Raw genomic sequence first — 27,618 nt, forward strand, 5'->3', positions numbered from 1 at the left:
GAGCTGGGGCTCAGCCGGGCCAGGCCTCAGGCCTCCCCACCGTCCAGGCCCCTCCCGAGCCCCGGAACACACCTTGTTCCTCACAGCACGGAGCAGGTCTCGCACCGATGTCCCCTTGTACGACCGGAACCTTCTCAGATCTGTGGGCAGGGAAGGCATTGGCACAGCTGTCCCTGCTGGGGCGTCCCTTCGGCCTCCCGGGCCCCCCAAGTCTGGCCTCTACCTGTCTGCAGCGGCACCGAGATGTGCTTGTGCCAGTCACTCCGGACCACCTCGGAGCCTCCCGCCTCGAGCGCTGTCACCAGGGGCCCCTGCTCAGGCTCCTTCTCCAGCCAGTCGCTGACATCCTAGGACCCACAGAGCTTCCAAGCCTCCTGACCGGGACTGGAGGCCACAGGCCACGAGGGTCCAATGGCTGGGGGCGTGGAGCAGCCAGCACTGCTCGGCTCAGGGTAAAGGATTGCTGCCTCCTGTTGGGTGGAGCTTCTCTGCTATGCAGGGGCTAATCCAACCTGTGACAGAGCTGCTGTTTCCCCCATTTTACAGACGCGCAAACAGGCTCAGCGACTCAAGGTCACAGAAGTGGAATGTGCTGTCTGGGCATGGGAATAGCATGAGCGACAACTAAGGCTGAAAGGCATGGTGTATGTCCTCACACCAGGGGCAGCTGGGCCCGGAAAGCGGTGCTGAGGAGACCGTGCAGGGCCGAGAGGGCAGTGTGTGGGAGTCTGGCTCAGTCTTGGCTTAGATCAAGGAGCTGGGCTACCTGGAACACATAGATGAGTCTCCTTCCTGCAGCCAATCTGGCTTCCCTTCTTGCTCAGAACCCAAACTCCCTGTGGCCTCTCTCCAGATTTCCAACTGACCTGGAAGAACTGGAGCTGCTTGGCTCTGCTCCAGAAGAAGGGGTGGGCCAGCACCTGGTGAGCGGCGGGGCGAGCCTGGGGCAAGGGGCTGAGCATGGCCTCCACCAGGCTCCGGGCGACGACCTTCTCTGCAGGGGCAAGAGGGAGGAGTGGTTTCAAGCCCCGCCAGCCTCTTCCTTGCTTACCCCCCTCCTCTGCCAGCCCAGGTCCCCCTCACCGTGGGCCTCTTCCTCCAGGTGAGCCAGACAGGGAGCCCCCGCAAGGATGTTTGCCTGACGATAAAGACTCTCTCCGAAGGGGTGGCTGCCACCGGAAAGTACATAGTAGAACACACAGCCTGCAGAGAAGATGTCCACTGCGCTGGTCTGGGGGCCAGAGGGACAGAGATGAGGAGGAGGTCTCTGCTCCAGGAAGTCTGCCTGGCTGCACTCTGCCCGGGGCTGGGGTGGAAGCCCGGGATTTGGTTCAGGCTAGAACTCAAGGATGCTTCCCAAGAGGCATCTTCATGACCCTACATTCCCTCCTGTCTGCACTGGTGAAAGGGATGCGTGGTTTTCACCCAGAGTCTTTGCCCCCACTGAGCCTCTAGTTTAGGTTCTCCACGCGTTATTCCTCCAGGTCTGGTGGGTGATGCTGACACATTCGAGTGAAACTTGGCTGGGCGTGAGGCAATAAGGCAGCACTGGGGACTGTGATCTGGTACCAGCCCAGTCCACAGGTGGCCACTGGCAACTCGGCTGCAGCTGGTTGGCTAACAGGGGACCAGGGTGGCAGAGCTTTTGATTTTGTGAAAGAATCCAGAAATCTAGACTTTTATGTGGAATTTCCCAGAAGTTAAAATGGTGGCTGCAAATTTAAAAATTTAAAACCCGCACAGGCTCCTAACGTGAGTACCCTGGTTCTTGGGCCTCCACATTTCCACTTCTAGCTCTCAGCTTCAGGAGTGGGGGTGACTCTGGTCTCCTTGTGTGTTACTCTCATCCATGCCTACGACTTCCCTCTGAACACTGACTCAAAAATCTATGATCCTGGGTCTCCAAGTGCCTCCGGGGGTCAGAAACTGCTCTATAACAGTTATATTAGCTCATGCGTGTGTGTGAGCTAAATCACTTCAGTCGTGTCCGACTCTGCGATGCTATGGACAGTAGCCCGCCAGGTTCCTCTGTCTGTGGGATTCTCCAGGCAAGACTACTGGAGTGAGTTACCAGTTCTTCCTCCAGGGGGTTCTTCCCAACCCAGGAATTGAACCTGCGTCTCTTAAGTCTCCAGCATTGGCAGGCAGGTTCTTTCCCACCAGCGCCACCTGGGAAAACCATTAGCTCATCTGATGCTCCGCCAAACCCTCCAATCTGGGTGGCTGTCCACTCTGGCTTCACAGTAAAGTCACTGGGGGCCAGTTACTGGGTGTGGGGCCTGGGCACCTGAATTGTTTCAAGCTTCTCAATGACTACAGCACAGTAGAGATGAAAACCATTTTCTAGCTCAGTGCTTCTCAACCTCGGGACTTGACATTTTGGACCAGGTAATTCTTGGTCCTGCAGGACCATCCTGCGCGTTGGGTGTCTCACAAGCATCCCTGGCCTCTGCCCCCAGGTGGCAGTAGCAACTTTCTTTTCCCCGCCAAGTGGGACGACCCACAATGTCTCCAGACATTGCCCAGTGATGGCAAAAGTCTCCCCTGGTTGAGAACCACTGCCCTAGAGGAAAAAGGGAGGCATTATCCCCACTTTACAGATGAAGAAACAGGCTGGGAGGAGTCACTGAAGGCCACAGAGCGGGTGATCCAGAGCCCAGGCAGCAGAGACACTGGGCGGGGAGGCCTGACTGCAGCCTGGGGCGGCAGGACTCACAGGGCTGTCCGGAGGCGGGACCTGCAGGAGCTCGGGTGCCATCCAGCCTTCTGTGCCCGGGATGCCCGAGCGGAGGCTGAAGCTGCAGCGGCCGGCGGGCAGCTTCTTGCAGAGGCCGAAGTCTGAGAGGACCACTCTGCCCAGGCCCTGGCTGTCAGGCCCCGCAATGAGGACGTTGCCCGGCTTCAGGTCGCGGTGCACTGTGAGAGCAGAGCAGAGACGAGAGCTGAGAGCTGAGGGGTGCAGGCAGGGGCTCGGAGGGAGGCTGGGAGGCGCTGGTACCTATGTGCAAGGAATGCAGGTGAGCCAGGCCCGCCATCAGCTGCTGCAGCGCCATCCCGGGCTCCAGGCCCCAGCCGTCCGGCTCCGGGTGTTCCACGTACTGGGGAGCAGTGAGGGGCAGAGCGTCACCCTGCAGCCCAGGACCCTCGGCCCCGCTCCCACCCCTGAGCGCAGGCCTCACCTCCCGCAGCGAGGCCCGGCAGAGCTCCAGGGCAATGTAGTGGAACTGGGGTCCCCGCTCGGTGCAGAAGTAGCGGAGCACGTTGGGGTGCCTGTCCGATTCCTGCAGCAGCTGCACTTCCCGCCGGACCAGGCTGAAGCACTCCCGGAGGAGCCGCTTGACCGCCACCGCCCGCCCCTCAAACTGTCCCCTGGGTGGAGATCCAGAGGGCAGCCGAAAAGGGAATCATTAGGGTCCACGCCCGCCTTGGGGGTTCTTTAGAGCGGGGCTCTCCAAGGGACAGTGGCCACCTCAGCCCAGCTCCTGGCTGCCACTCACCGGAAGACAAAAGTCCCACCGGCCCCGCGGCCCAGGACGTCCTTGGGGTTGAAGGAGATCTTCCCCACCACGGTGAGCTGCTCGGCTGGGGGAGAGGAGTGGGGGTCTCAGGGGGACTCTGCCCACGGCCGCCACCGCGCCCAGGCCAGACCCGCCCCCCCCCAACCTCGGTCTTTCTCCGGCCTCCCACTTCCATGCCCCGACGGGTGCCAGATAGGGTCCAGTGCCTCAGGCTACCCCTTACTCCAGGCAAGTGACCTAACCGCGGTGCCCTGGTTTTCTCATCTGTAAAGTGGGACTACATCAAGGATCGTGCATAATATTACTGTGAGGATTAATGGAAAAAAGGGTGGGGACGAGGTCTACTCTGCTGTTCTCTTTCATCATTTTCCCTCTTCTGGCATTTTCTGCCCAGGTTTCTTTCCTTTCCCCACCTCCATCAGTTACTAATATATAAACCCTTTCGACTGAGGCATTAGATTCAAATAGGAAAGTGAATTTTGGCAGCCGGAAGCATGATGAAGGTGGAGGCTGTGGCAGAAAAGACTGTGCTGGGCATGGATCAAGGGGGGTGGGGAGCGGTGGGCATGTGGATGCTGAACTGTCTAGAATTAGCTCCAGGGCAGCAGGGAGCCCCCAGAAGGCCTTGGCTTCCTGTTACGAAGGGTGGGGTTGGATTTTCCTGGTGGTCCAGCGGTTAAGAATCCGCCTGCCTAGTGCAGGGGACGCGGGCTTGATCCCTGGTTTGGGAAGATTCCACGTGCCCCAGGACAAGTAAGCTCATGTTTGGCAACTACGGAGCCCATGTGCCTAGAGAGCTCGTGCTCTGCAAGAAGAGAAGCCACAGCAATGAAAAGCCCGTGCACCGCAACTAGAGAGGTAGCCCCCTGCTTGCAGCAACCAGAGGAAGGTCTCCGAAGCAATGAAGACCCAGCACAGCCAAAAATAAATTTTTGTTTTTAAAGGGGTGGATGGGATTGGCTCAGGTGAGTGGAGGAATTGGGCAGTTACTGCTCTTCCTTTTGGGTCACCTGGGAGAGACCCCTCACAATGACCCAGGCACAGGGCAGGCTTCTGCTCAGCTCCAGGGGGCCCCATGCACACAGCTAAGTGTATCTGGTGCCCTAGAGTTGTGTGCCCTTCCGTGGCCCTGAGAACACTCTCCCTAGGAAGAGCTGCCAGCTTTAGTCTCTAATTGGCTCTAGGAAAAGCAAAGAAAATCAGCATCAGGGATGTGTGAGCAAAGTATTAAGTATTAAGCTCAGCACTGCTCTAGGTTATTTGCTTAAACACTCTCTGCTGATGAGATGCAAGCAGTAAGTGAAATATGTATACCCTGGACTCTCAGGAGTGTGGTCCTGGGGCCTTGCTGGAAGCACATCACACACCGATAAACTGGGCCTGTCTCTCCGGCAGCTCAGAAAGCAGGGGCAGAGTTGCCGGAAAGCCTGTTTGAACAAACCCTGCTCAGCTGGCTCCAGGTGAGGGTCCCTGAGCTCTTCCAGCTCCTCTTCTGTACCACTCGCTTGGTTCTGGTTTCCTGGCTTTTTGGATGTCTGCCTCCCCTGCCTGGATGCCCTCGGCATGAGGTGAACACTCACTACATGCTTTCTGGGTTAGATTCAGAACTAACTCTAGATTCAGGAGGACCCTCAGTGCTGGGAGGGAAGCCAGACTTCCGGCCATGAAGTTCTTGAATGCAGAAATTATGAATTGGGAGGCTCGGTCTGCACACACATATTCACCATCATTTGCTCAGCCTTCTATATCATGATAACAGAGAAGCAACAAACACAGGAGAAGTTCTAAAGGAATTAAAAGTCATCACATGGTGGGGAAGTGATGTATGGTCAGAATCCCCTCTGAGATCCGCAGGAATATGTGATGCACTGTGTTGCTTCTTTTATACGGGTTGGGAAACCATTCAAGCTGGTTACCTACTTCATGAGCATTGCCAAAATTCAAACAGAGATACATCCCAAAGTTGATCTGCTTTTGAGTTCCCGAGCTGCTACTTACTGGCTTTGAGAGTCTGGGGTGGGAGTTCATGAACCTTTCTGCCTTCAATTTCCTCTTCCAGAAAATCAGCATAATGATAGTATCTACCTTGTGAATAGGAGTTCACACATGCACAATATTTACAACAGGGCCCAGTGTACGGTAAGTGCTATATAAATGTTAGCTGTCAGTTTTAGCTGGTTCAGGCTTGATTGTGCCCACTTGCTGTTGAATGTACCATGTAGCTAGTAGTCCTAGAGGACACTCTGCCAAGCATGTGTAGATGCGTTTGTACAGGTTACATGAGAGTGGGGCAGAACTGCACTGCAGATTTTATCCTGAGGAACATTCCTTTCCTGCACCAAGAGGAGGACCAAGGGTTCCAAGGTCAGAGTCCCTGACATAGAGGTCCTGAGAACACGTTAGGGGCTGCCACAGTGTAGAGGGCTTTTTTGGAGAGTGGTTCTCGAAGCTTTCCTGCCATCTGCCACATGTGTTTATTTGACTCTCCCTGCAGGAAAGATTTCGATACACTGGACTCCAAATTGCTGCATATTGAATGGGCTAGTCCCAGCCATTAACTCCGTCTGTCCCTCACACTTGCTCTGCACATATTCACTCTGCATATATTTATTGAGTTGAGAGCGCTGTTTAAGAATCTCTGGTGGCCAGTGTCAGTCACTAACTCAACAGATAATTCCTGGGTCAAGCTCTGGGTCCAGATTGCAGCAGCAAGCAAGGCAGGCTCAGCCCAAGCACCCGTTCTCCGGTTTGCCGCAGGTCCCACCACTCCCTATTCTCTCTCCTATGTGACTGCTTTGCTTCTTTGCTTTAATCCACCTGACCCACCTGTGAGCATGAGTGTGCAACCCTCCTTTCAGCTTCCAGAATGTGCACCTGGCTTTCTCGCATTTCTGAGCCTTCACCTGTGCTCTTGGGGCCACCTGGAAGGCTCCTGCTCCACTCCACCCTGTTCACCTGGGTAATTCCTTCTTCTCTTTGGGATCACAGCCTAGACTTCACTTTGAGGACACTTCCCATGTCCCCACATTGGAGCTCCATGACCCTCCTCTATGTTCCTACAGCTCCCTGAATCCTCCCATCCCCATCACAGCATTCATCACAGCACTTAATAATTACCAGTCTCTTCCATGCTTTCCTAGAAGTTATGAAAAAACCAAAGGAAAGCTTACTAAAACTTGAAAGAAAGTAAAGAAATAGAAAGGTTTCTTTTAAAGTGCAGAGGGAGCTCAATACTATATAGAAATTGTTACCACTGAGTTTTGTCACAAAATGACCACACTCTAGCTGGGTATTTTATTTCCTTGGATTCTTGTCCTGAAGCACTGATATTACTTTGATTGTTTTCTTATAGTGAGTAAAGGAGTTTAGGTATTTCATGTAATAGGGGGGCCTGGATGAACCAGGGTTGGAATTCAACATCCTGTTTTCTCTTCCTCTGTGGGTTAGTGGTATCTACAGACCCACGAGGGGACAGAGGAGATGTCTGGGGGAAGGAATTCCATCGCGTCAGTAACTGGGTCTAGTAGACCGTGGTGGTGAGGGACAACTTCGGGATGATGGGGGGAGGAGCAACAAGGTTTTTTGACAAGAACCAACTGGAACGACGTGGAGTCTGGGTCCTCTGGGGAAAGACTCAGCTTGAGTCAGAAGGTCCAAGGAGGAGTGTTTCAGGGTGCAATGGGGTGAGTGTTATGTGGAACCACCCAGAGCCAGTAAAGTGACCGGAACTGCAACCTTCAGGGCTCAGGCAACTCTGCCGTGGGGGGCTTTCTCCAGGAGCTGAGCCCCCAGGAAGGAAGCTGCTTTCCTCTCAGCACAGGGTGGGTGGGGGTGGCGAACACAGGGGCAACTTTGGAAGTAGCATGGGAGCATCCCACCAAATGTGGGGTGGACTTCAGGCTGAGTTAGCTATGCAGCAGAGTAGCTCCAAGGTAGGAGGCAGTGGCTTGAGCAGTGCCAAAGAAGCAGGAGAGAAGTGGCCTGAACTGACCAATAAAAGCACACGGAAGTTCCCCTGGGGCATCCCACAGATTCCAGAGGAAGCTTGAAAGGGCTTCTTTATAGGATGAACTTGAGAGAAGAGAGGGAATATGTTTAAAAAATAAAAAGCCCTAAAGAGAAGAGGAACCATACTAGAGTGGATTGCCATGCCCTAGAAAAAAAAAAAAGAGAGAGAGAAGAGGAACCAAAGGGTACCTAGGTAATTTACTATTATTATTACCAAATATGATATTATTTTAACACATATTAATAACATCAGCTTGGCAATATTTAATCATCGTGGTGACGGTAAACCTGTTATATGAGGTGATGTAATGGAGTAGGTGTTATCATTCCCACTTGACAGATGAGAAAACTGAAGCTCAGAGGAGTCAAGCAATTTATCAAAATTAACAGTTAGTGGACTTAGATCTATACCAATTCTATCTGTATCCAGGGTCCCTGAACATAATGACAACAGTAAAAATGATGGCTCAACTACACAGCAGGCACTATTCAAAGTTAAATCCTATTAACTCATTTAGGATTGGCTTCCCTGGTGGCTTCGTGGTAATGAATCCGCCTGCCAAGGCAGAAGACGTGGGTTGGATCCCTGGTTGGAAAGACCCCTTGGAGAAGGAAATGGGCAACCCACTCCGGCACTGTTGCCTGGGAAATCCCATGAACAGAGGAGCCTGGTGGGCTACAATCCAAGGGGTCACAAAAGAGTCAGACACAACTTGGCAACTGAACAACAGCAATCCCACTATAGGGCCTTCCAATAATCTGATTTTAGAGCTAAACCTGCTTCTCTCTTTTCTGTCCCTGATGCTGTCCTTTCTTGTTCACGTGAGCTCACCTTCAGGGTCTTCCAGTGGCTGGCCTTGCTCTGGGGGACTCTGAAGCCTCTTCTGGCTCTGAAGGGTGGCGTTGGAGGGCTGGGGATGAGCATCCTGAGAGATGTGAGAAGGGCCTGCAGGTGCCAGGGGGGCCTGCTGCTGCTGCTTCTCTGCCAACTGTTGCTGCTGCTGCTGCTGAAACATGGGGACCTATGAGGGCTCGGCCCTCCCTGGCCAGCCCTGCCCCATGATGGGCCCAGAGGCTGTGCCTGAGATGGCCGGTCCCTGGAGCATTGGCATAAAGTGCACAGTATCGAGGGCCCTGGGAGCTGCTAAGAGGAAGGCAGGGGACAGAACTGGGCCTGGGTGAGGGAGAAACTCACTAAGTGGTCTTGGAGAGGAGCAGAGTTCCTCTAGGAAGACCGTAGGATGTACCTGAGGTCAGAGGTGATGGGCTTACCTGCCTCATTAGGAAGAGAATCCATCCTCCCAGGAGGAGAGCAGTGAGACTGGCTGCCAGCAGGTCTTGGGGTCCCAGGCCTGGATTCAGCTCTGAGGTTTTCTTTTCAGGATGTAGCTCCAGGTTCGGAGTTTCCTCCCGGCTCAGGCTCAGGAGCTGAGGACCAAGGGGCTTTCACTCTCAGCAGCCTCTCCTTATGGAACCCCTAACCCCTCTTCATCACGTAGGGCTGGGCTTAGCTTGAAGGGGTGGCAAGTGAGTGGGCTGCATGATGGTAAGCCTGGCACTCTCCTGAAAATCGTGGCGCCCCAGGAGACCTGGGGAGTCACTAAAAAACCCTGATACTCTTGGACTTCACCAAAAAATACAAATATCTACCTCCAGAGATTCTGAATTCAGTGAGGTTGGAGTGGGCTCCTAGGTGATTCTGATGAGCAAGCAGATTTGAGAATTATGTCATTTTGAGAAGACAGCATGCCTGTTCCTTCTAACCTTGAACTACTAGTGACTCTTGTCCAGTCCTCTCCCGGGCAGGCATACTTTTATAGTTTTTCCATTTTCATTTTCTCACTTGATAAATCTTTTGTCACCTCTAAACTGAAGAATAAAGAAAACCATGACCCGTGTTTCACAATTTAGATAGCCAATACCTTTTTGACACTTGGAACACTTTTTCTGGCAATAACAACAAAAGAAGTGTTTCTTCTGAGAAATTGTGATGTCAGTTGACTCACCTCAAATGTTATGCCTAGAAGCCTAAGGAAAAGGTCCGAGGGCTGCCCACCCCTGTGGCATCTCCCCACAGGCCCTCTGCCCATCAAGCACTGACCTCCAAGAAGAGAGTTGGAGCCTGGATGCTTTCTGAGGGTCTGGTCCCAGAGGCCCCACTCCCTGGGGTGGGATGGACTCTCAGCATGGTGGTGTGCAGGACCGGGGGTGGCTCATGGTGTCCTAAGGGGCAGGGACAGGGTCAGTGGGCTGGAGGTGACCTCAGCCTGCTATCTCAGAAGCTGGGTTCACAGGTCCTTTCAGTTTGGGTGGAAGGGGTCTCACCAATGAGAAGCCACTGGCTAGGGAGCGCCACGCTGCCTGACGGGTATCTGACAGCAGTGCTAGGTGAGCCCTCTCGCTCCCCTGAGACTTGCAGTGTCACCTCCTCTGTGGTGGGGCCATCGGTGGGGGCCAGGGTCAGTCCACGAGGCTGTGGCAGAAGATGGGGAGTCATGAGTGGTGGCGGGGGGCTTCTCTCCTGCTTCATCCCCTCTTTCCAGCCCCTCAGAGGCCCTTTCTCACCACTAGGGCCACCCCAGTGTGAACCAGTGCTTTAGAGACATAGAAGCCAGCTTCATCCTTTCCCACATACAGTGTCATCCTAGTAGGGGAGAGGAAAGGGGAGAAGAATGAGTGAGGGTGGTGGGCGGTTTCAGTCCCATAGTATTAGTGTCCTTATATTGTCCCCGCCCACACTTACTCTGGCCTGGGTCACGTGACTTGCATCGGCCAATGAGATGATACCAAGTGAGACAATCAGAGGCTTGAGAAATGTTTGTGCATTGGGGCTTGCCTTCTCACGGGGTTCTTTGGAACCCCGAGGCTACCACAAGCGGAAAATCAGGTTACTGTGTGGGGGTATGGGAGACCTTATTTGATACCCCATAGGCCAAATAGTCCACTAACTATAGATAGGTGAGTGAAGTCATTCTAGATTGTCCAGGCTCAGCCAAGCCACCGGCTGGCTGCCCAGACCAGAAGACCGCTCAGCTGACCCACAGAATCTTGAAAAATAAGGACTGTTCATTCTGAAACCCTAAATTTTGGGAGTGATTGGTTATATAGCAAAAGCTAATGATACAAATTCTACAGTCATTGCTTCTAAATCTATTTCTAGCCCAGACCTCTTCCAGGAGCTCAGTTTTCTAAATCTGAACTCATCACCTCATTCCTTACCTGCTTCTCTTCCCCCTCCCCTCTTCTTCCTTCTATTCCTCCTCCTCCCCTAATTCCTCCTCCAGTGTGCCCTACCTTGGAAAACAACAGCACTCATGTGCTTCTAAAACCTGACGGTAATTGGTGACTCCTTGCTCACAATCATCAAACTTTCTAATCACCAAATACTGTCTTTTCCTCTTAATATCTGTTCAGTTCAATTCAGTTCAGTCGCTCAGTTGTGTCTGACTCTTTGTGACCCCACGAATTGCAGCACGCCAGGCCTCCCTGTCCATCACCAACTCCCAGAGTTTACTCAAACTTATGTCCATCGAGTCGGTGACGCCATCCAACCATCTCATCCTCTGTCGTCCCCTTCTCCTCTGCCCCCAGTCCCTCCCAGCATCAGGGTCTTTTCCAATGAGTCAACTCTTCGCATGAGGTGGCCAAAGTACTGCAGTTTCAGCTTCAGCATCAGTCCTTTCAATGAACACCCAGGACTGATCTTTAGGATGGAATCTCCTTGCAGTCCAAGGGACTCTCAAGAGTCTTCTCCAACACCACAGTTCAAAAGCATCAATTTTTCAGCATTCAGCTTTCTTCACCATCCAACTCTCACATCCATACATGACCACTGGAAAAACCGTAGCCTTGACTGTTAGCCTCCACTTATTTCCATCTCCAGTGTTTCTGTCCTAGTCCAGAGTATCTTCATCTTTTGCCTGAACTAATGCAATGTTCTGTGCCTGCTTCCTCCCCACAAGACTAAGACACTCTTTACACTATAGCCAGTTATCTTTCTGAAATGAAAATATGATCAAATCACTTCTTTTCTAAAATCTTCCAATAGCTTCTCCTTAACCTTATCCTAAACCCTTCAAATGACCTGATAAGATCCCTGTTTAACAGCTTCAGACCTTACTCTCTGCTCCAGAGCCGTGCTCCAGCCTTGTTTTGCTAACTGACTCTGTTTCCTGGTTGCCATGATCTGTCTCTTGTTTTCTCTTCACCCTTTTGGTTTCAACTTCTATGTCCCTTCCTCTAGGAAACTTTCTGTGATTGCCTCCTGCCCCCAGTCTTGATTTAGGTGCCCTTCTATACATTCCCATGATACACTATACTCCTCTTATCTCATCCCTTGTCATACCATATCATGATTACCGCTTTACATACCTGTCTCTTGCACTAGATTCTGAGATTTCTGTAGGTCGGAACACTGGCTATATTACTGTACTCCCAGAGTCTAGCAAGTGATTGCTATGTAGCAAGTGCTCAATTAATATTTGGAGAACCAACTGAATGAATGGATAATCCCTGGTTTTCCCAGTCTGTCTCATGGCTCCCCAAGATGGGGACACTAAGGTATTTGGTGTTACAAGGAAGGGTCATTTTTAAGGTTTTTAAAAATCAATAAACACATGTGCCTTTGTGCTTAGTCTCTTCATGTGTGTCCAACTCTTTGCAACCCTATAGACTGTAGCCCACCAGACCCCTCTGTCCATGGGATTCTCCAGGCAAGAATACTGGAGTGTGTTGCTATGCCCTTCTCCAGGGGATCTTCCCACTCCAGGGGTGGAACTCGCACCTCCTGCATCTCCTGCAATTGCAGGCAAATTCTTTACCACTGAGCCACCGGGAAAGCCCCAATAAACACATAGCACCTACCAATCAGAACAGATGCCAGCTGTAGCACTGGGGTGGAGATATGGAGGCCCTTCCCTGGCCAGATTTTACCCCCTATCAGTCGCTGAATGGTGAGGCTATCCAGGGGTCCTGGGAGCACATGGTGGGCATGCAGAGCACTGCTTATTTACCAAACTGTTTGAAATATTGTGATCCTTGGTTCAGCTGTACTGTTGTATCATGGTTGGACATCACACCTGCCCATTGGACCCGGGCTACACCTGGGCTTCCAGAAGCTCCTCCCCGGCCCCCAGACATGGGTACTTACAGCAGCTGGGTGTCTAAGGCAGAGAAGTGGGTGGCTGTGTCCTGGGGGCCTGAGGCTGGCAGTCGGATGTGGCCCCAGCGGAGGGCGAGGAAGTGCAGGGTGTCTCGAGCCAGTGTGAGGTGGGGTAGCTGGCGCAGGTTCTCCTGGTGCCATGTGTAGATGCCCACCACAGGGACGCCCAAGTCCTGTGTCCACAGCACTGCCCCGCTTCCTGGGTCCACGGTCAGCAGCAGGCCCATCCCACAGGATGCCAGGTAGCTCATGTCTGCCAGGAAAGATGGTTGCAGAGATGTGGTCAGGGTGTCCTGCCCTGAGGCACTTTGGAGCATCTTGGGGTGGGGAAGCTGCTTTGAGGGCAAGCTGTCCGCAGGGCCCCCCACGTATGTGGAGGTTGGGAGAGATCACCTGCAGGGTTATCAGGACATGGGACGTTCACTGAGTCACTTTGATCAGGTTCAACGGGACAGTTGTGTAAGATGTAGGGGTGAGCTGGAGTCATCCAAAGGAACTCCGGTGTGTGAATCAGTCCTTGTCACTTAGGATGTGGGGGAGTCAGTCATGGTCTGGCTGTTGGTCAGTCAGGGTGGTCTGGACACATGTGGGTAACATGGGAGTCATTTAACGTGAAGGGGGCTCAGTTAGGGGCCTTGTGGGTGTCACCGGTGATGTGTCAGGGTCGCCTGTGTGAGTTCTCAGGTGGAATGGTGGAATCAGGGTCTGAGAGTGGCCTAGGGCACCTTCGGGGTCATTCAGGCATTTAGGAAGGGCAGTTACTATTACTTTTTTAAACACAACATGATTATATTTTAATACACAACCAAAATACCGAATACCAGAGTAAATTAATGACAATAAAATATGGTGTTTCATTTGCATTGCATGACAAATGGTTGACACCCTTAGTCATAAATGAGTTCTTAGAAACCAGTAACAAAGATATTGATATACTAAGGGAAATGAAGAAAAAAAAAAAAACAGAAGGAAATGAAATAACACCAGTGACTACTATGGATTAAGCATATATGAAGATGACTGAGCTGAACAATAACAAAAGAAAAGGAATTTCTTTGTAATATTATATCCCAAAATTTCCATCATTTGTACAGTTTTGGGAAGCATACCCACACACGGAAGGGCAGTCATTGTATCAAGGGGGGGTGGTGACTCTGGGGACGGTCACTTGGGGTCATCTCTCAGGGATCTGTCAACACTGGGGGTCATTTGGGACACACGGGGACTGCTCAGGTGTGCAGGGGTTGCTTGGGGTCACTTGGGGTCTGGGGAGCACCCAGGGTGACCTGGCTGGGCTCACGGGACGTGTGAAAGAGTCAGGATGCTAAGAGCTTCTCAGGGTACAGGAGGGTCAGGCTGCGTGTTGAGTAGGTGACTTAGGGTGTCCATCAAGGGGGCATCATTCAGTATGTGGGGTCCCACAGGGGGTCAGATGGGCCTGAATGTGGTGGGGCTTGATCGTGGATGCCACTCAGGGTTCCTTGAGTTGGGGACCTTGCTCTAAAGTGGGGCCAGGGCAGGGGGACACTCACATTTACCAGGCGAGCCATCCACGGGGGGTGCAGAGTAGCGGCGGAAGGTGGTGTTCCAGCGCAGGGCTGGGGTCCTGGGGTCGTGCATGGTGACCGTGTACTCTGGGAACACCCAGAAGCAGGGTTACCAGGAATGCCCACGTGACACTCCTCCACCCCCACCCGGGGGACATCATTTTGTGGAGGCAGGGGCTTCCTGAGCACCCAGCCTAGAGGCCAGACCCTGTGAGCATCACTGCAGCCGAAACCAGGTCTGTTTCGTTACTGCCGTGTCCCTGGCTCCTTGTTCAGTGCTCAGTGACGTGTTTGTCGACTGGCGGAGGGATTGACTGGCCTGAACTCAGCGTGGAGAGCAATTGCCAGGCCTGGGCAGAGCCAAAGCGGGGGCTTTCCAGAGCTTGGGGAGCAGCTGGGGTCTGACTCACGTGTCCGGCCAATGTAGAGGCGGGGGGTAGAGGGCCGCTCTGTGGTCAGTGTCATCTGCGTCTTCCCTGACTCAGGGTCCACCACAAACCAGGCATCCTGCTTCCGGCCTGTGGAGGTGGGAAGGGTGCCCGCTCTCTAGGTGAGCCAGAGAGGGCATGCAGCCTATCCGCGCTGTGCCCCGCTGGCCCAACGGGACTGGAGGGGTGCTTACCCGTGTAGAAGACGCCATCAGAGCTGCGACACGGGGAGGCGTGAACCAGCTCAGGGATGGTGAAGGGCAGCCTCTGGGGAGTGGGAGGAGCAGAGAAACACATGCAACCTATTTTCTGGGCACAACGATGATCATATCCATTTCCCGAGAGGCTGAGTAACTTGGCTAAAGTCACACAGCTGTAGGTAGCAGAGTCAGCTTCCAGAACCCGCACACTTAACCACCCTGCTGCACGACTTCCGAAGGGGCTGCAGAAAGTTCCACCCCCAGCGCCAAGATGCCACCTGATCATGTGCTCCTGGACTGACAACCTCAGAAATACTTGCTGAGACTTGAAAATTTCAGTGGCCATGACAGCCTCGGAGATGCTGGGGACCTGTGCCAGATTAAGGGACACCTAGGAGACAAGGCTGGCTTCCCTGGTGGCTCAGATGGTAGAGAATCTGCCTGTAATGCAGGAGACCCGGATTTGATCGCTAGGTCAGGAAGATCCCCCAGAGAAGGGCATGGCAACCCACTTCAATATTCTTGCCTGGGAAATCCCATGGACAGAAGAGCTGGCGGGCTACAGTCCATGGGGTTGCAAAGAGTCGGACACGACTTAGCGACTGACACTTTCACTTTCAAGAGACATGAGGACCAGATGCAAGGGGTGGTCTTGGTTCAAGTTCTGGACTGAAAACAATAAAGCACACCATTGGGACACGTGACAAAATTAATACAGGACTTCTCTGGTGGTCCAGTGGTTAAGAATCCACCTGCCAATGCAGAGGATGTGAGTTCGATCCCTGGTCTGGGAAGATCCCACATGCTCCACAGCAACTAAGCCCGCGCCCTGTAGCAGCTGAGCCTGAGGGCTCTGGAGCCTGTGAGATGCAACCAGAGAGTAGCCCCACTCGCCACACAGCCAAAAACAAATGATTGATTAAGTAAAGCCTTTTAAAATGAAAAATTAATACGGACTGTGGATTAGATAACACTATTGCAGCAATGTTAAATCTCCTGATTTTGATAATTTACACGCAGGTTGTGTAGGAGAAAGTCCTTGTTTAGGAATACACAATGATGCTTTAGGAATAAAGGGGCAGAATGTCTGCAACTCTTTCTCAAAGAGTTCAGAAAAAGAAATTTTATATATACACGTGTAATAGTATCTATCTATATCTGTAAACACATGTGTAATATTATCTATCTATATCTATCTATTAAGATAGAATAATATGAATTTTATATATATGAAAGTGAAAGTCACTCAGTCGTGTCCGACTCTTTGCGAACTCATGGGATAGTCCATGGACTTCTCCAGGCCAGCATACTGGAGCGGGCAGCCTTTCCCTTCTCCAGGGGATCTTCCCAACCCAGGGATCAAACCCAGGTCTCCCGCATTGCAGGCGGATTCTTTACCAGCTGAGCCACAAGGGAAGCCCAAGAATACCGGAGTGAGTAGCCTGTCCTTTCTCCAGCTGGTCTTCCTGATCCAGAAATCAAACCGGGGTTTGCATTGCAGGCAGATTCTTTACCAACTGAGCTACCAGGGAAGCCCTTTATATATGTGTGTATATATATATATATACACACACACACATATATATATACATATATATACATAATATTATCTATCTCTATCTACTAAGAGAGAATAATAAAGTGAAAGTGATAAGACGTTAAAAAAATTGATGCGGCTGGGTAAAGGGAATAAAGAATTTCTCTGTACTATCCTTGCATGTTTTCCTCAGGTTTGAAATTATATCAAAGTGAAAAAAATCCCCAAGCTCCACATACAGAGCTCTTAGAAGACAGTGCCCCAGGCACAAACATGTCCTGAGTCAGAATGGACAACAAAAGAAGGCAATACACCTACAGTCGGCGTGTAAGATTAGTGCTGTGATGGGACAGCACGGAAGCTGAGGGGACCTGATGCAGGTGTGAGGGACGGAAGGACTGAAGGAAGACGTTCAGTAGTTCATTCATTCATTCAGTCATTTCACCTATTACTAGCTGGGTGCTGGGGCCCATGTGCCTATCTGTACAGTTACATTTCTGGTGTGTGTGACAATAAACAAACAAAAACACATAAACGACAATACCAGGGAGTGGTAACTGTTATTAAAACAAACTCAGAAAACTAGGAGAGAGGGTGATTAGAGACGCTATTTCACATAGCGAGGTCAGAGGGTGAGAACGCCAGCCAAGCGAGTAGTGAGGCTCACGAGCACGTGGAGGGCAGAGGGACAGAATGCTGAGACCAGCAGCAGGGCCACCTACCAGCGAGCCCAGGTGGCAAGTTTGAGGAACAGCCAGTGCACTGGGAGCGGGGATGGAGAAGGGCAGACGGAAGTGGAGGCAAGCTGGAGGCAAGATCACAGGTTGGGAGGGAGTCTGGATTTTAAATTGGGCCTGGGGGGGATGAATAGGCACCAGTTTGGGGAGGGGGAGCACGTTTCACAAATATTCTGGTTCTCCTTCTGGGCTCCTGGTGAATTACCCGTCTTTTGCTGCTTAAAGTGGGCACAGCCATGAAACCCACTTTAGCCAAAGGGAGGGCGCAGAAGAAACCGTGTCACTGTCCACTCTCTTCGGTGTGGGAGAAGCTTGGGTTGAGACGGAGCATTTGACAGCTTGGGTCTGCAGGAGACCATAGTGGACAGAGCCCCCGAGGACCCACATGGGTCACACGGTGTGAGCAAGACAGCAAGCCCTGTGGATCCACGAGGATGTGTGTGCCGTGACTTCAGCGAGTGGGAACCCAGGCAGTCTGGAACCCTTTGGGGAAAACCTGGGTGAAGCCCCAGAGCTGGCATATTCAAGAAATTAATCAGTGTGAGTGTGTCCACGTGTGTGTGCACCTAGGTGCCCGTGGGTGAGTGAAGAGGCTGCAGGAGTGAGCCGGCTCTGATGTGCTTTGTCGGGGCGACTGGACTTTATCCTAGAGGCAGGGGGAGTGATGTCACCGACAGCTACACCCGCCCCATAAGACCCGATGGTGGACCCAGAGCTGGATGAACAGGAGGTCTGCTCTCTGCCTCTCTCCCGGGAGACATACTCGTGTGGATTCCATCAATGGGCGCCCTGTGCTCTGGCTTCCAGTGGGGCGGGGATCAGGGAAGGGGCAGGGACAGGGAGAGGGTTCCCTGGGCTCCTCTCCCAGAGTCACCGTGGGCTGGCTGTGCCTCTCCCCCAAAGGCCTCCTGTCACGTCGTCCTCTCCCCAAACCCCTTCCAGCTCCAGGTAGTGATAACCGCTTCCCCCATCGGCTTAGAGCTGATAAATAGCACCCCACGGTACGGGCCACAGGACTCGGCACCCTGCCTTCCGGTCTCCCACCCTCGGCCCCCTGGGTAGGTCAGCTGGTAAAGAATCTGCTTGCAATGCAGGAGATGCCGGTTCAATTCCTGGGTCGGGAAGATCCCCTGGAGAAGGGGTAGGCTGCCCACTCCAGGTTCTTGGACTTCTCTGGTGCCTCAGACGGTAAAGAATCCCCCTGCTCTGAGGGAGACCTGGGTTCTATCTCTGGGTGGGGAAGATCCCTTGGAAAAGGGCATGGCAACCCACTCCAATATTATTTGGGCAAGCTTCGGGAGATGTTACGGAGAGATGGTGAGGGACAGAGAGGCCTGGCGTGCTGCAGTCCATGGGGTCGCAAAGAGTCAGACATGACTAAACAACAACAGGCCCATCTTTGTAAGTAACCCCATTAATAAAACATCCTTAAGCTCTCCAGTAGGAGTGTGCTGTCTGTTTGCTGGGGCCTGCCTGTAGGACACACCATGGGCACACCAACATTTCTTATCAATTCAGTTTCCTAATCACAGAGTAAGCCCGTCCTGGCAGGCCTCCCATGGCACAGTCAGAGCTCTGACACTTCCGGCCTCTGCGCTTGGCCATGTGACCATCTTTGGCTGATAAGACATCAGCGAATGTGATACAGGCGGCCTCCCTATCCAGGGGTTCTGAACCCACAGATTCAACCAATTGCAGATTGAAAATATTTTTTTGGGGGGAAAAAAAAAGCTGCAGAAAGTTCCAAAAAGCAAAACTTGACTTTGCTACACACCTGGCATACTACTTCCATGAGATTTACATTGTATTAGGTCTTATAAGTAATCTAAGATGGTTTAAAGTATATGGGAGGATACCTTCAGGTTATATGCAAATACTGTGCCGTTTTACATAAAGGATTTGAGCACCCTCTGATTTTGGTGATGGGAGCTTGACCTGGAACTGATCCTCTGTGGATACCAAGGGATAAGAGAATAAGCAAAGCTTGAAAACTGCTCAGGCCCTGGCCTTGCCCCCTCCTGCTGCTTCTGATTCCCCTGCTGATACCATGTAAACAAGTCCAGGCTTGTCTGCTTAAAGATGAGAGACCCCTCGCCCAGTGGCCCCTGTCAAAAGCCAGCCAACTACAAACCAGCTTTCAGAAAAAGAGCCAGCTGACCGACAGACTCAATCCCTGGGTCAGGAGGATCTCCTGGAGGAGGAAATGGCAACCCACTCTAGTATTCTTGCCTGGAGAATTCCATAGACAGAGGAGCCTGGAGGATTATAGTCCATGGGGTCGCAAAGAGTTGGACATGAGGGACTAACACATTCACAGATGCTTGAGTAAGACCACCCAGCTGAGTCCAGCCTAAGTTGTCATCCCATGAAATTGTGAGTTAAGTAAATTGTCTGCATTTGAAGTTTGAGTTTTGGGGTGATATGTTATTTAGCAAAAGGTAACTGATACACGGGTTCTCCAGCAGTAAACAATCCACTGGCCAATGTAGGAGATGCAGGTTCGACCCCTGGGTAGGGAGGATCCTCTGGAGGAGGGCTTGGCAACCCACTCCATTATTCTTGCCTGGAGAATCCCAAGGACAGAGGAGCCGGGTGGGCTGCAGTCCATGGTGTTGCAAAGAGTAGGACAGGACAGCAACTAAACAATAACTAATACATAGGTTTCCCCTAAAAACCCTCAGAGCCCCTGGAGAAGCTCCTGGCGCTCTCAGAGACCTGAGAGTCAGCCTGCTCTACAGATACATCCAGAGTCACCCCCACCCTCAACATCGCTAGGCCCCCCAGAGAGCCTTATCCTAGGGCTCTCAGACTTCATCCTCCACAGGACACTCAGATTCTGGCTCTACAGGCCCCTCAGTGCCCTGGCTAACAGAAGCCCTGACCCTCACCCATCCAAGCACTGTGCGAAACACACCATTAATCCTTGTTGTTTCTGGGTCCCCAAGATGTACAGGCTGCCATCAGCTGGGTCTGAGAGAAAGACCGTCCTGTGGGGCAGAGGAACGGGGGAAGGTTGGTGCACGCCGCCTGATTCCAAGAGGGCCCCTTCCCTCCAAATCCCCTGCCAGTAGGAACCCACCCCCCACAGGAGGCACCGCAGAGGTCCAGATCCAAATCTCTTTCCTTCCTTCCAGCCCACCTGCCCCACCAGGCAACCCTGCTTCCTCATCTCCCAGCTGCTGTCCATGCCTTGAGAGAGTCCAGTCCACTTACTCTGTGACGTACATTGGCCCCTGGATGATGGGATCTGCAGGGACAAGGACACGGCCGTGAGCATCCCCTCCAGACTCTCCGTTGAAAGGCATACCTCACATTGATGCTTACCGTGTGCCGGACACCAAGCAAGCATTTTGTCATGAGCATAATGTAATACCTCTCCTGTAGGTAGGGTCGTCACCCTTGGCCCCATTTTACAGGTGAGGACATTGAGGCTCAGAGAGGCAAAGTGACTTTTCCAAGGCCACACAGTCTGGGTAAGTGGTAACACTGCCTGAAGACACCTCCATATTGGATTCCAGAACCCATGTTCTTATCCTGAGGTGACCTCCCCAAGCTCAAGGTCCAAGGAGAGAGGGGTGACAGCCCTTCTTTACCATCTTTCAGCGTCCACTTCAAGTCTCCTGTCTGCTTGCTCAGTGCGTGGAGACTTCCATCCAGGGTGGACACAAACAGGAGGTTCTCTAGAGTGAAGCTCTGAACCTGCAGTGGAAACAAAGCCACCTTTTCTGAGAGGCCTGGGACCACCCTAGCCGTTGTTCCAGGCAGGGACTCGCTGTCCCCCAGAGGGAAACAGAAAGAAGGCTGGATGATTAGGAAAGATCCTGGCTCCACCCCCTGATCTCCAAGACCCTGGAGAAGGGTGACAGTGGGAGCTGGGAGCCTGGCTCCTTTACAAAAGGACATCAGTGACTCTTACAGCCTCCCTAAGAGACTGATGCTTTTATTAAAAGTTTTATTTGGCTGAGCTGGGATTTAGTTGCAGCCTGAGAGTGTCCCTGGAGGCTCAGACAGAAGAGAATCTGCCTACAATGCAGGAGACCCAGACTCAATCCCTGGGTCAGGAGCGTCTCCTGGAGGGGGAAATGGCAACCCACTCTAGTATTCGTGTCTGGAGAATTCCATGGACAGAGGAGCCTGGAGGATTACAGTCCATGGGGTCGCAAAGAGTTGGACATGAGGGACTAACACGTTCACTTTCACTTGAGGGCTCTTGGTTTGGCACGCAGGATCTAGTTCTCCGATCAGGGATCGAACCCCGGCCCCCTGCACTGGGAGCAGAGTCGTCAGCACTGGACCACCACATCCAGAGGCGGTGCTATTATCCTTACCACTGTGCAGGTGAAGGAGACTAAGGCTCAGAAAGGTTAGGTAATTAGCCTAAAGCCACACAGATAAACGGCAGGACTGGGACTTGAACCACCGTCTCTCTGGTTCCAGCCCCTGTTCCCTTTCTCCTTTGCTTCCCTGCCTGCCTCTCTGGGGATGACCCATTCTGCCTGCCCGTCCCCCCTCACCCCCCCAATCCCCAAACCGGCCCAGCTACTTTTGGTGCCAGCCTCCAGGGGGCCCCCTGGACCAAGGCTGGGGGTGGCCACGGCAGGGAGACTGGCGCTGCCCTAGCATCTGGCCCCCTCTGGGCTAACTCACCTGCTCCAGCCCTTCCTTGAGCAAACAGGGTGGAGCAGAGCTCCTAGCAGGAACTCTAACATCCGGGTGGCCCCGCCACACCTCGGCAAAGGCCACATCCTGCCCCCGGACCCTCAGATTTGGGGACAAGCCAATGGTTTTGGAGTCGAGTCAGGAAGCTGCCTCTGAGCCCTCTCTTTTTCTGCCCTGTTTTGCGATCTGCCACATGGCAGGAGGGAGACTGTCCTGGGCGAGAAGCTGTGGACTGAGTCCACAGTCGAGTTTTGTTTGATCATCAGTGGGTTTAAAATTTTGTCTACAGTTAGCTACCAGTTTCTAACAACTGGAAAGATTTCACTTAAAAAGTGAAAAAGTCAAGATTTGACTTAAAAAGTCAAGATTTCTAATTTTTGTTGTTTCTAGCTTTTTTCCTCATTTTTTTTCCCCCCTGGAAACACCCAATCTGGCCACACTATGCTCACATTCCTAGATGGCAACCATGGGGTGGGTCCCAACTGGAAGTGGCCCTGGGGTGGAACTAGCAGTTGCCTCTGTGTGTGTGTGTGTGTGTGTGTGTGTGTGTGTGTGTGTGTGTGTGTGAATTGCTTAGTGGTGTCTGACTCTTTGCGACCCCGTGAAGTGTAGCCGGCCAGGATCCTCTATCCATGGAATTCTTCCAGCAAAAAGACCAGAGTGGGCTGCCATTCCCTTCTCCAGGGGATCTTCCCGACCCAGGGATCAAACCTGGGTCTCCCAGGTTGCAGGCAGATTCCTTACCGTCTGAGACATCTGGGCACACTTGTCTCTGGAAGCCCAGTAACTGTTCTGGGGGTTATAGGTTAGACTCGGGGATTGGAGTCCTGGCTTTTCCCTCTCACTGCATTTCTGGAGTTTTCCGCTCTGGGCACGGTCGAACCAGATTCCCATAGGTCCAGCTTACTTCTCCCAGAAGTTGTAAATTCGGGGTCCAGTCACTGGTAAGGGGGAGCGCTGCGATCCGCCTGAACTTGTCAGTAAAAATGGGTGTGTGGGCGCACGTCTCCACAGGGGACCTTTAAAGTTCCAAGGAAGCCGGGTTCCAGAAGTTTTAAGAGGCCCGGCAGGAAAGCGAGGGCCCCGTCCCTCGGGCTGTTTCCTGGACCCACACCCCGACGCCGCAGGAGGGACGGGGTGCTGGGTCTCCTCTGCAGCTCGTGGGGCAACTGGCAACTCCCCCAGACGAGGAGGTTTTCTCCGGCCAGGGGCTGACTTGAGGCCACCCGGACCCGGGGGAGGGCGAGGCGCCCCCTGTGGCCCCGCCGCACCCCCGGCCGCCTGCGCCCCCGACCCGAGCTTGGAGGCTCCGCGGCCGCCCGCTTCTCACCTGGGGCCTGGGAGTCCCGAGGAGCGCCGCGAGCTGGAGCAGGAGCGGGGGCCACGGGCCGGACCCCCGGGCCGCGCTCGCCATAGCCTGCGTAGACGGCGGCCGCACGGCTGGCCCGGTCCCTCGGTGCCTCCGGGGAACCGCCCGGCCCGCCCGCCCGGAGGAGACTCCGCCCCAGGCTGGGCCAGCTGGGTGCTCGGGGCCGGGGCGCAACCTCAGCGGTTGTTCCCCTCCTTCCCTGCCCTTCCCATCGCACTCACACCCGCGTCCCCCGGACACCCCGCGAGCGATGGCTCCGAGCTTTCCTGGGAAAGGCATTTTCCCCACGGAGGCCCTTAAGGAGAATTTCCCACCCGCCAATATTGTACTGAGTGCTTTTACATCCGTCATTAACTCACTGACTCTTCACGGCACTTCCAAGGTAAAAACTGAGGCTGCGAACTCGGATTTGAATTCAGACGTCTGACCTCAGAGCTTCTGCGGTTTGTTACTATGCTAGAGGTATCTACTGAGAGATGATGAAATACAGATCAATTACTCGTTCAATAAATATTTATTACGTTAAATTAATTAAATTAAATATGTAATCTCAGCCTGGGAAGCAGGAAAGATAAAGTCCCTGTTTTCACAATATACCGATTTCTAAGCGTTAGATGGGCCTCCTTGTTGACTCAGGAGTAAAGAATCCACCTGCAATGCAGGAGATGTGGGTAGGATCCCTGGGTCGAAAAGATCCCCTGGAAAAGGAAATGGCAACCCACTCCAATATTCTTGCCTGGGAAATCCCATGGAAATCCCTCACTGCCTTCTCATATAGTTTCCCCATCCTCAGCACTTGAGCAAGAATTCCTGTCTCTGGCTTTGTTTTTAAAAACCTACCAGATCTAAGACATCCTCTAACCATCAATATGGTTAGCTTTGGAAAACCCGATTGCCTCAAGGTGCAAAACTTCTTTCAGAAATAAGTACATCATGAAGCCTTTGGTTCACTTGGTTACTGCCTTGTGCTTAGCTGGTCCAAGACCCCCAAATCAGCATAATAAACTTAATGTCATAACAAAAGTGACTGTTTGTCATTCTAGAAACCAACCCAAGCTACTGAGCCAGTGAATGAGCCTGCCTTTATGCTTTATATTTTGTACTCTGTACATCAGTTTTAAAATGTTCATTGTGTTTCTTAATTATGCTTGGGTTCGTGGGATTTTCTCATGCGATAAATTTGATTTACATAGAACACAAACAAGTGAACTGGTTTAGGTAATTTGTGTATGTGATGATATAAGTAACACATTCACCAAACTTAGCAAAATTGTGAAAAATATATAAATTAGAAAACTCATTCATGTTTTCACCTCTCAGAAGCACAGCATCTCTGTTAACATTCTGTTTTATTTCCCCCAGTATTTTTTTCCCTGTGCCTATGTGTCTGGTGGGTACTGTGTTGAAATATTAACAGTGTTTTCCCCACCAGAGCTTCTTTTTCCCCTGACAGCCCTTCGCCTATTTGAATGAGGCTGTTCTGACTCTATTGCCTCAGAGAAGGGATGAGGAAGCAGAAAGGGAGAAAAAGAAGCTTCTTTTACCTTTTGAGTATTTTTGTAACTCGTGGCATGAACCTAGATTTAAGAGAATGAATAGTGAGAGTACAGCAGAGTCTCCAGACACGAAGAGGAAAGAGAAGCAAGGGATGAGAAGATGCTGCAGTCCCTGGGAAAGGGGGACCACTCTGTAGCCCCTTCACTCAAGGACAGGCCCCCACGTAGACACAAGGGATCCAAGTGCAAGGGGATCTGTGTCTTAATTCCTGGATGGAAATGCTGCGTGCTGTGTCTGGGCAGAGGGGGCGCTAGGGAGGGTCCCACTGCCTAGTGTGATATGGAGGTGTGGGCGTATGTGGGCCCAGTAGTGTCTGACTCTTTGTGACCCCATGGACTGTAGACTGCTAGGCTCCTCTGTCCATGGAATTTTCCAGGCAAGAATACTGGAGTGGGTTACCATTTCCTCCTCCAGGGGATCTTCCTGACCCAGGGATTGAACACACATCTCCTACGTCTCCTGCATTGGCAGGTGGATTCTTTACCACTGAACCACCTGGGAAGCCCGATATGGAGGTGGGGGGGGGATAGTTTTCTAAATGCCAGAGGGAGCAAGAGGGAGAGAGACAGAGAAGGAGGGGGAAAGACTCTTCAGAAAGAAAAGACTGACAACGCAGCACAGACCAGTAAGGACAAGAGACAGGATGCAAGGAGGCCGTGGCCATCTCAGGGGATGGCGGCTGGGACAAGGATTCAGTGCCCTCTGCTTCCTGGCACTGTGTCAACTCTATGGAATTTAAACACATCCTGGAGAAAAGCTGGGAAAAGCCAGATAGAAATGAAAATCTTCCACCTGGAACAAAGGGAACATTCATTCACCACACCTCGGTTTGTGCTCTGCTTCTGGACACATACATAAACCAATAGCCTTCCTCCATTCTAGCGAAAGAATGGAGAAACAGGATTAGTAATGGGAAAAATATTCCAATCATGATAGCAGTAGAAGGAAGTCCTTAGGAATAAATTTAACTAGAAAGGTACAGTACCTGTATGAAAACTGTAAAATCTTATGAAGTCTATAAAACAAAATGTGAATAAATAAAAAGATATGGCTGTATGGGAAGACTTAAAATGATTAAAATATCCATTTTCTAAATTAAATTGTAAGTATAATGAAATTCTATTATTGCTATATAAAATCTATTTCATGGTCTTTAAAACTGGACTAAAATAGAGATTATATATAAGAATAATGCCTGAGAATAGTCAAGAGGAAGTGTGGCAATGAAGAGTAATGAGAAGGGGGCTTGTCTTACCAGATATCAGAACATACTGTGAAACTAGAGTTATCAATATAATATCAGCACTGCTGCTGCTAAGTCGCTTCAGTCGTGTCCGACTCTTCACGACCCCATGGACTGCAGTCCACCAGGCTCCTTTGCCTATGGGATTTTCCAGGCAAGAGTACTGGAGTGGGTTGCCATTGCCTTCTCTGAATATCAGCACAGGAATTGACAAATACAAAAATATGTCAATGGGATCAAATAGAGAATCCAGAAATATATATCAGCATATGTGAGAATTTAATAAATGATAAAGATAATATTTTAATTCATTGGAAAATTTAATAAATGCCATGGCATAATTATCCATCAGGAAGAGAGTAAATCTTTTTCACTCTTTTTTGAAAAATAGATTTTATTTTTTAGAGCAGTTTTAGGTTAATAGCAAAATTGAATAGAAAGTCCAGAGATTTCCCATATACCTCTTACCCTTCAATTGTATAGCTGTTCCCATTATTAACATCCCCCACTAAAAGGTAAAAGTGATGAACCTACACTGACCCATCATTATCACTCAAAGTCCACAGTTCAGAGTTGATGCTTATGTTATATATGCTATGAGCTTGGACAAATGGATAGTGATATGTGTCCATCATTATAGTATATTTTCACTGCCATGTTTTCATTGCCCTAAAAGTCTTCTATGCTCCACCTATTCATTTCTTTCTCACCTCCCCACAATCCCTGGCAACTGCTGGTATTTTTACTGTCTCCACAGTTTTGCTTTTTCCAGATGGTCATATAGTTGGAATCATACAGTATGTAGCATTTTCAGATAGAATTTTCTCACTTAATAATATGCATATAAGTTTCCTTACATCTTCTCATGGTTTGATAGCTCATTTATTTTTAGGGTTGAATAACACTCTTTGGCTAGATATACCACAGTTTATTTGTCCACTTACCCACGGAAGGACATCTTGGTTGTTTGCAAGTCTTGGCAATTACGAATAAAGCTGCTGTAAAGATCTATGTGCAGGTTTTCAAGTGGATCTTGTCAGCTTTCTAATGAAATACTTCATACTTACAGAAAAGTGTGCAAGTCATAGGTCATAAAGTTAACACATCTGTTAAACCCGTACACAGATCCAGAAACAGACTCTGACCAGCACACCACAAAGTTCCTTAAACCCCATTCTAAGACTAACCTCTCCCCTGACTTCTAACACCATAAATTAGTTTTCTTATTTTTGATGTTTATATAAGGGGAATCATACCATATATCCTCTTCTATGTCTGGTTTCTTTTCCTTTTCTTTTTTTTTGGCCATGCTGCATGGCTTGCAGGATCTTACTTCTCTGACCAGGGATTGAACCCAGGCCCCCTGCGGTGGAAGCTAGGAATACTAATCTCTGGATTGCCAGGGAATTCCCTGGTTTCTTTTTTGATACTACTTTTGTGAGATTGTCCATGTCATCAAGTGCAGTTGTAGTTCATCCTCATTGCTGTATAGTGTTACATTATATGAACATACCACAATTAATTATTTGTCTATTCTAATGTTGACCAGCATTACCACTTTTTCCCCCTCTGGGTTTTTGGCTATGATGAAGTGCTATGAATATTCTTGCACACATCTTTGAGTGACCACATCTACGCATTTCTGTTGTGTAGA

The 27,618-nt window shown here is 51.1% G+C and overlaps 1 protein-coding gene across 1 annotated transcript in view; it reads right to left on the minus strand.

The window, feature by feature from the left end:
• ERN2 (endoplasmic reticulum to nucleus signaling 2) overlaps positions 1–26,922 on the minus strand; it is a 29,149-nt gene extending 2,227 nt beyond the window's left edge. The window contains exons 1-23 of the mRNA XM_070461135.1: positions 26,909–26,922; positions 22,800–23,313; positions 21,784–21,882; positions 20,730–20,835; positions 20,350–20,383; positions 20,051–20,123; positions 14,857–14,929; positions 14,645–14,752; positions 14,220–14,321; positions 12,676–12,940; positions 10,092–10,170; positions 9,852–9,999; positions 9,628–9,749; positions 8,799–8,954; positions 8,359–8,530; positions 3,498–3,582; positions 3,180–3,369; positions 2,999–3,098; positions 2,717–2,916; positions 1,084–1,231; positions 867–994; positions 224–347; positions 73–140 (exon numbers count right to left, since the gene is read on the minus strand). Coding sequence (XP_070317236.1) covers positions 73–140; positions 224–347; positions 867–994; positions 1,084–1,231; positions 2,717–2,916; positions 2,999–3,098; positions 3,180–3,369; positions 3,498–3,582; positions 8,359–8,530; positions 8,799–8,954; positions 9,628–9,749; positions 9,852–9,999; positions 10,092–10,170; positions 12,676–12,940; positions 14,220–14,321; positions 14,645–14,752; positions 14,857–14,929; positions 20,051–20,123; positions 20,350–20,383; positions 20,730–20,835; positions 21,784–21,882; positions 22,800–23,313; positions 26,909–26,922 — 3,108 coding nt within the window. The remainder of the gene's footprint in view (positions 1–72; positions 141–223; positions 348–866; positions 995–1,083; positions 1,232–2,716; positions 2,917–2,998; positions 3,099–3,179; positions 3,370–3,497; positions 3,583–8,358; positions 8,531–8,798; positions 8,955–9,627; positions 9,750–9,851; positions 10,000–10,091; positions 10,171–12,675; positions 12,941–14,219; positions 14,322–14,644; positions 14,753–14,856; positions 14,930–20,050; positions 20,124–20,349; positions 20,384–20,729; positions 20,836–21,783; positions 21,883–22,799; positions 23,314–26,908) is intronic.
• Between the last annotated feature and the right edge of the window lie 696 nt (positions 26,923–27,618).

This window comes from Odocoileus virginianus, chromosome 33, assembly GCF_023699985.2.
Source record: "Odocoileus virginianus isolate 20LAN1187 ecotype Illinois chromosome 33, Ovbor_1.2, whole genome shotgun sequence".
In the NCBI taxonomy this organism is placed as follows: domain Eukaryota; kingdom Metazoa; phylum Chordata; class Mammalia; order Artiodactyla; family Cervidae; genus Odocoileus; species Odocoileus virginianus.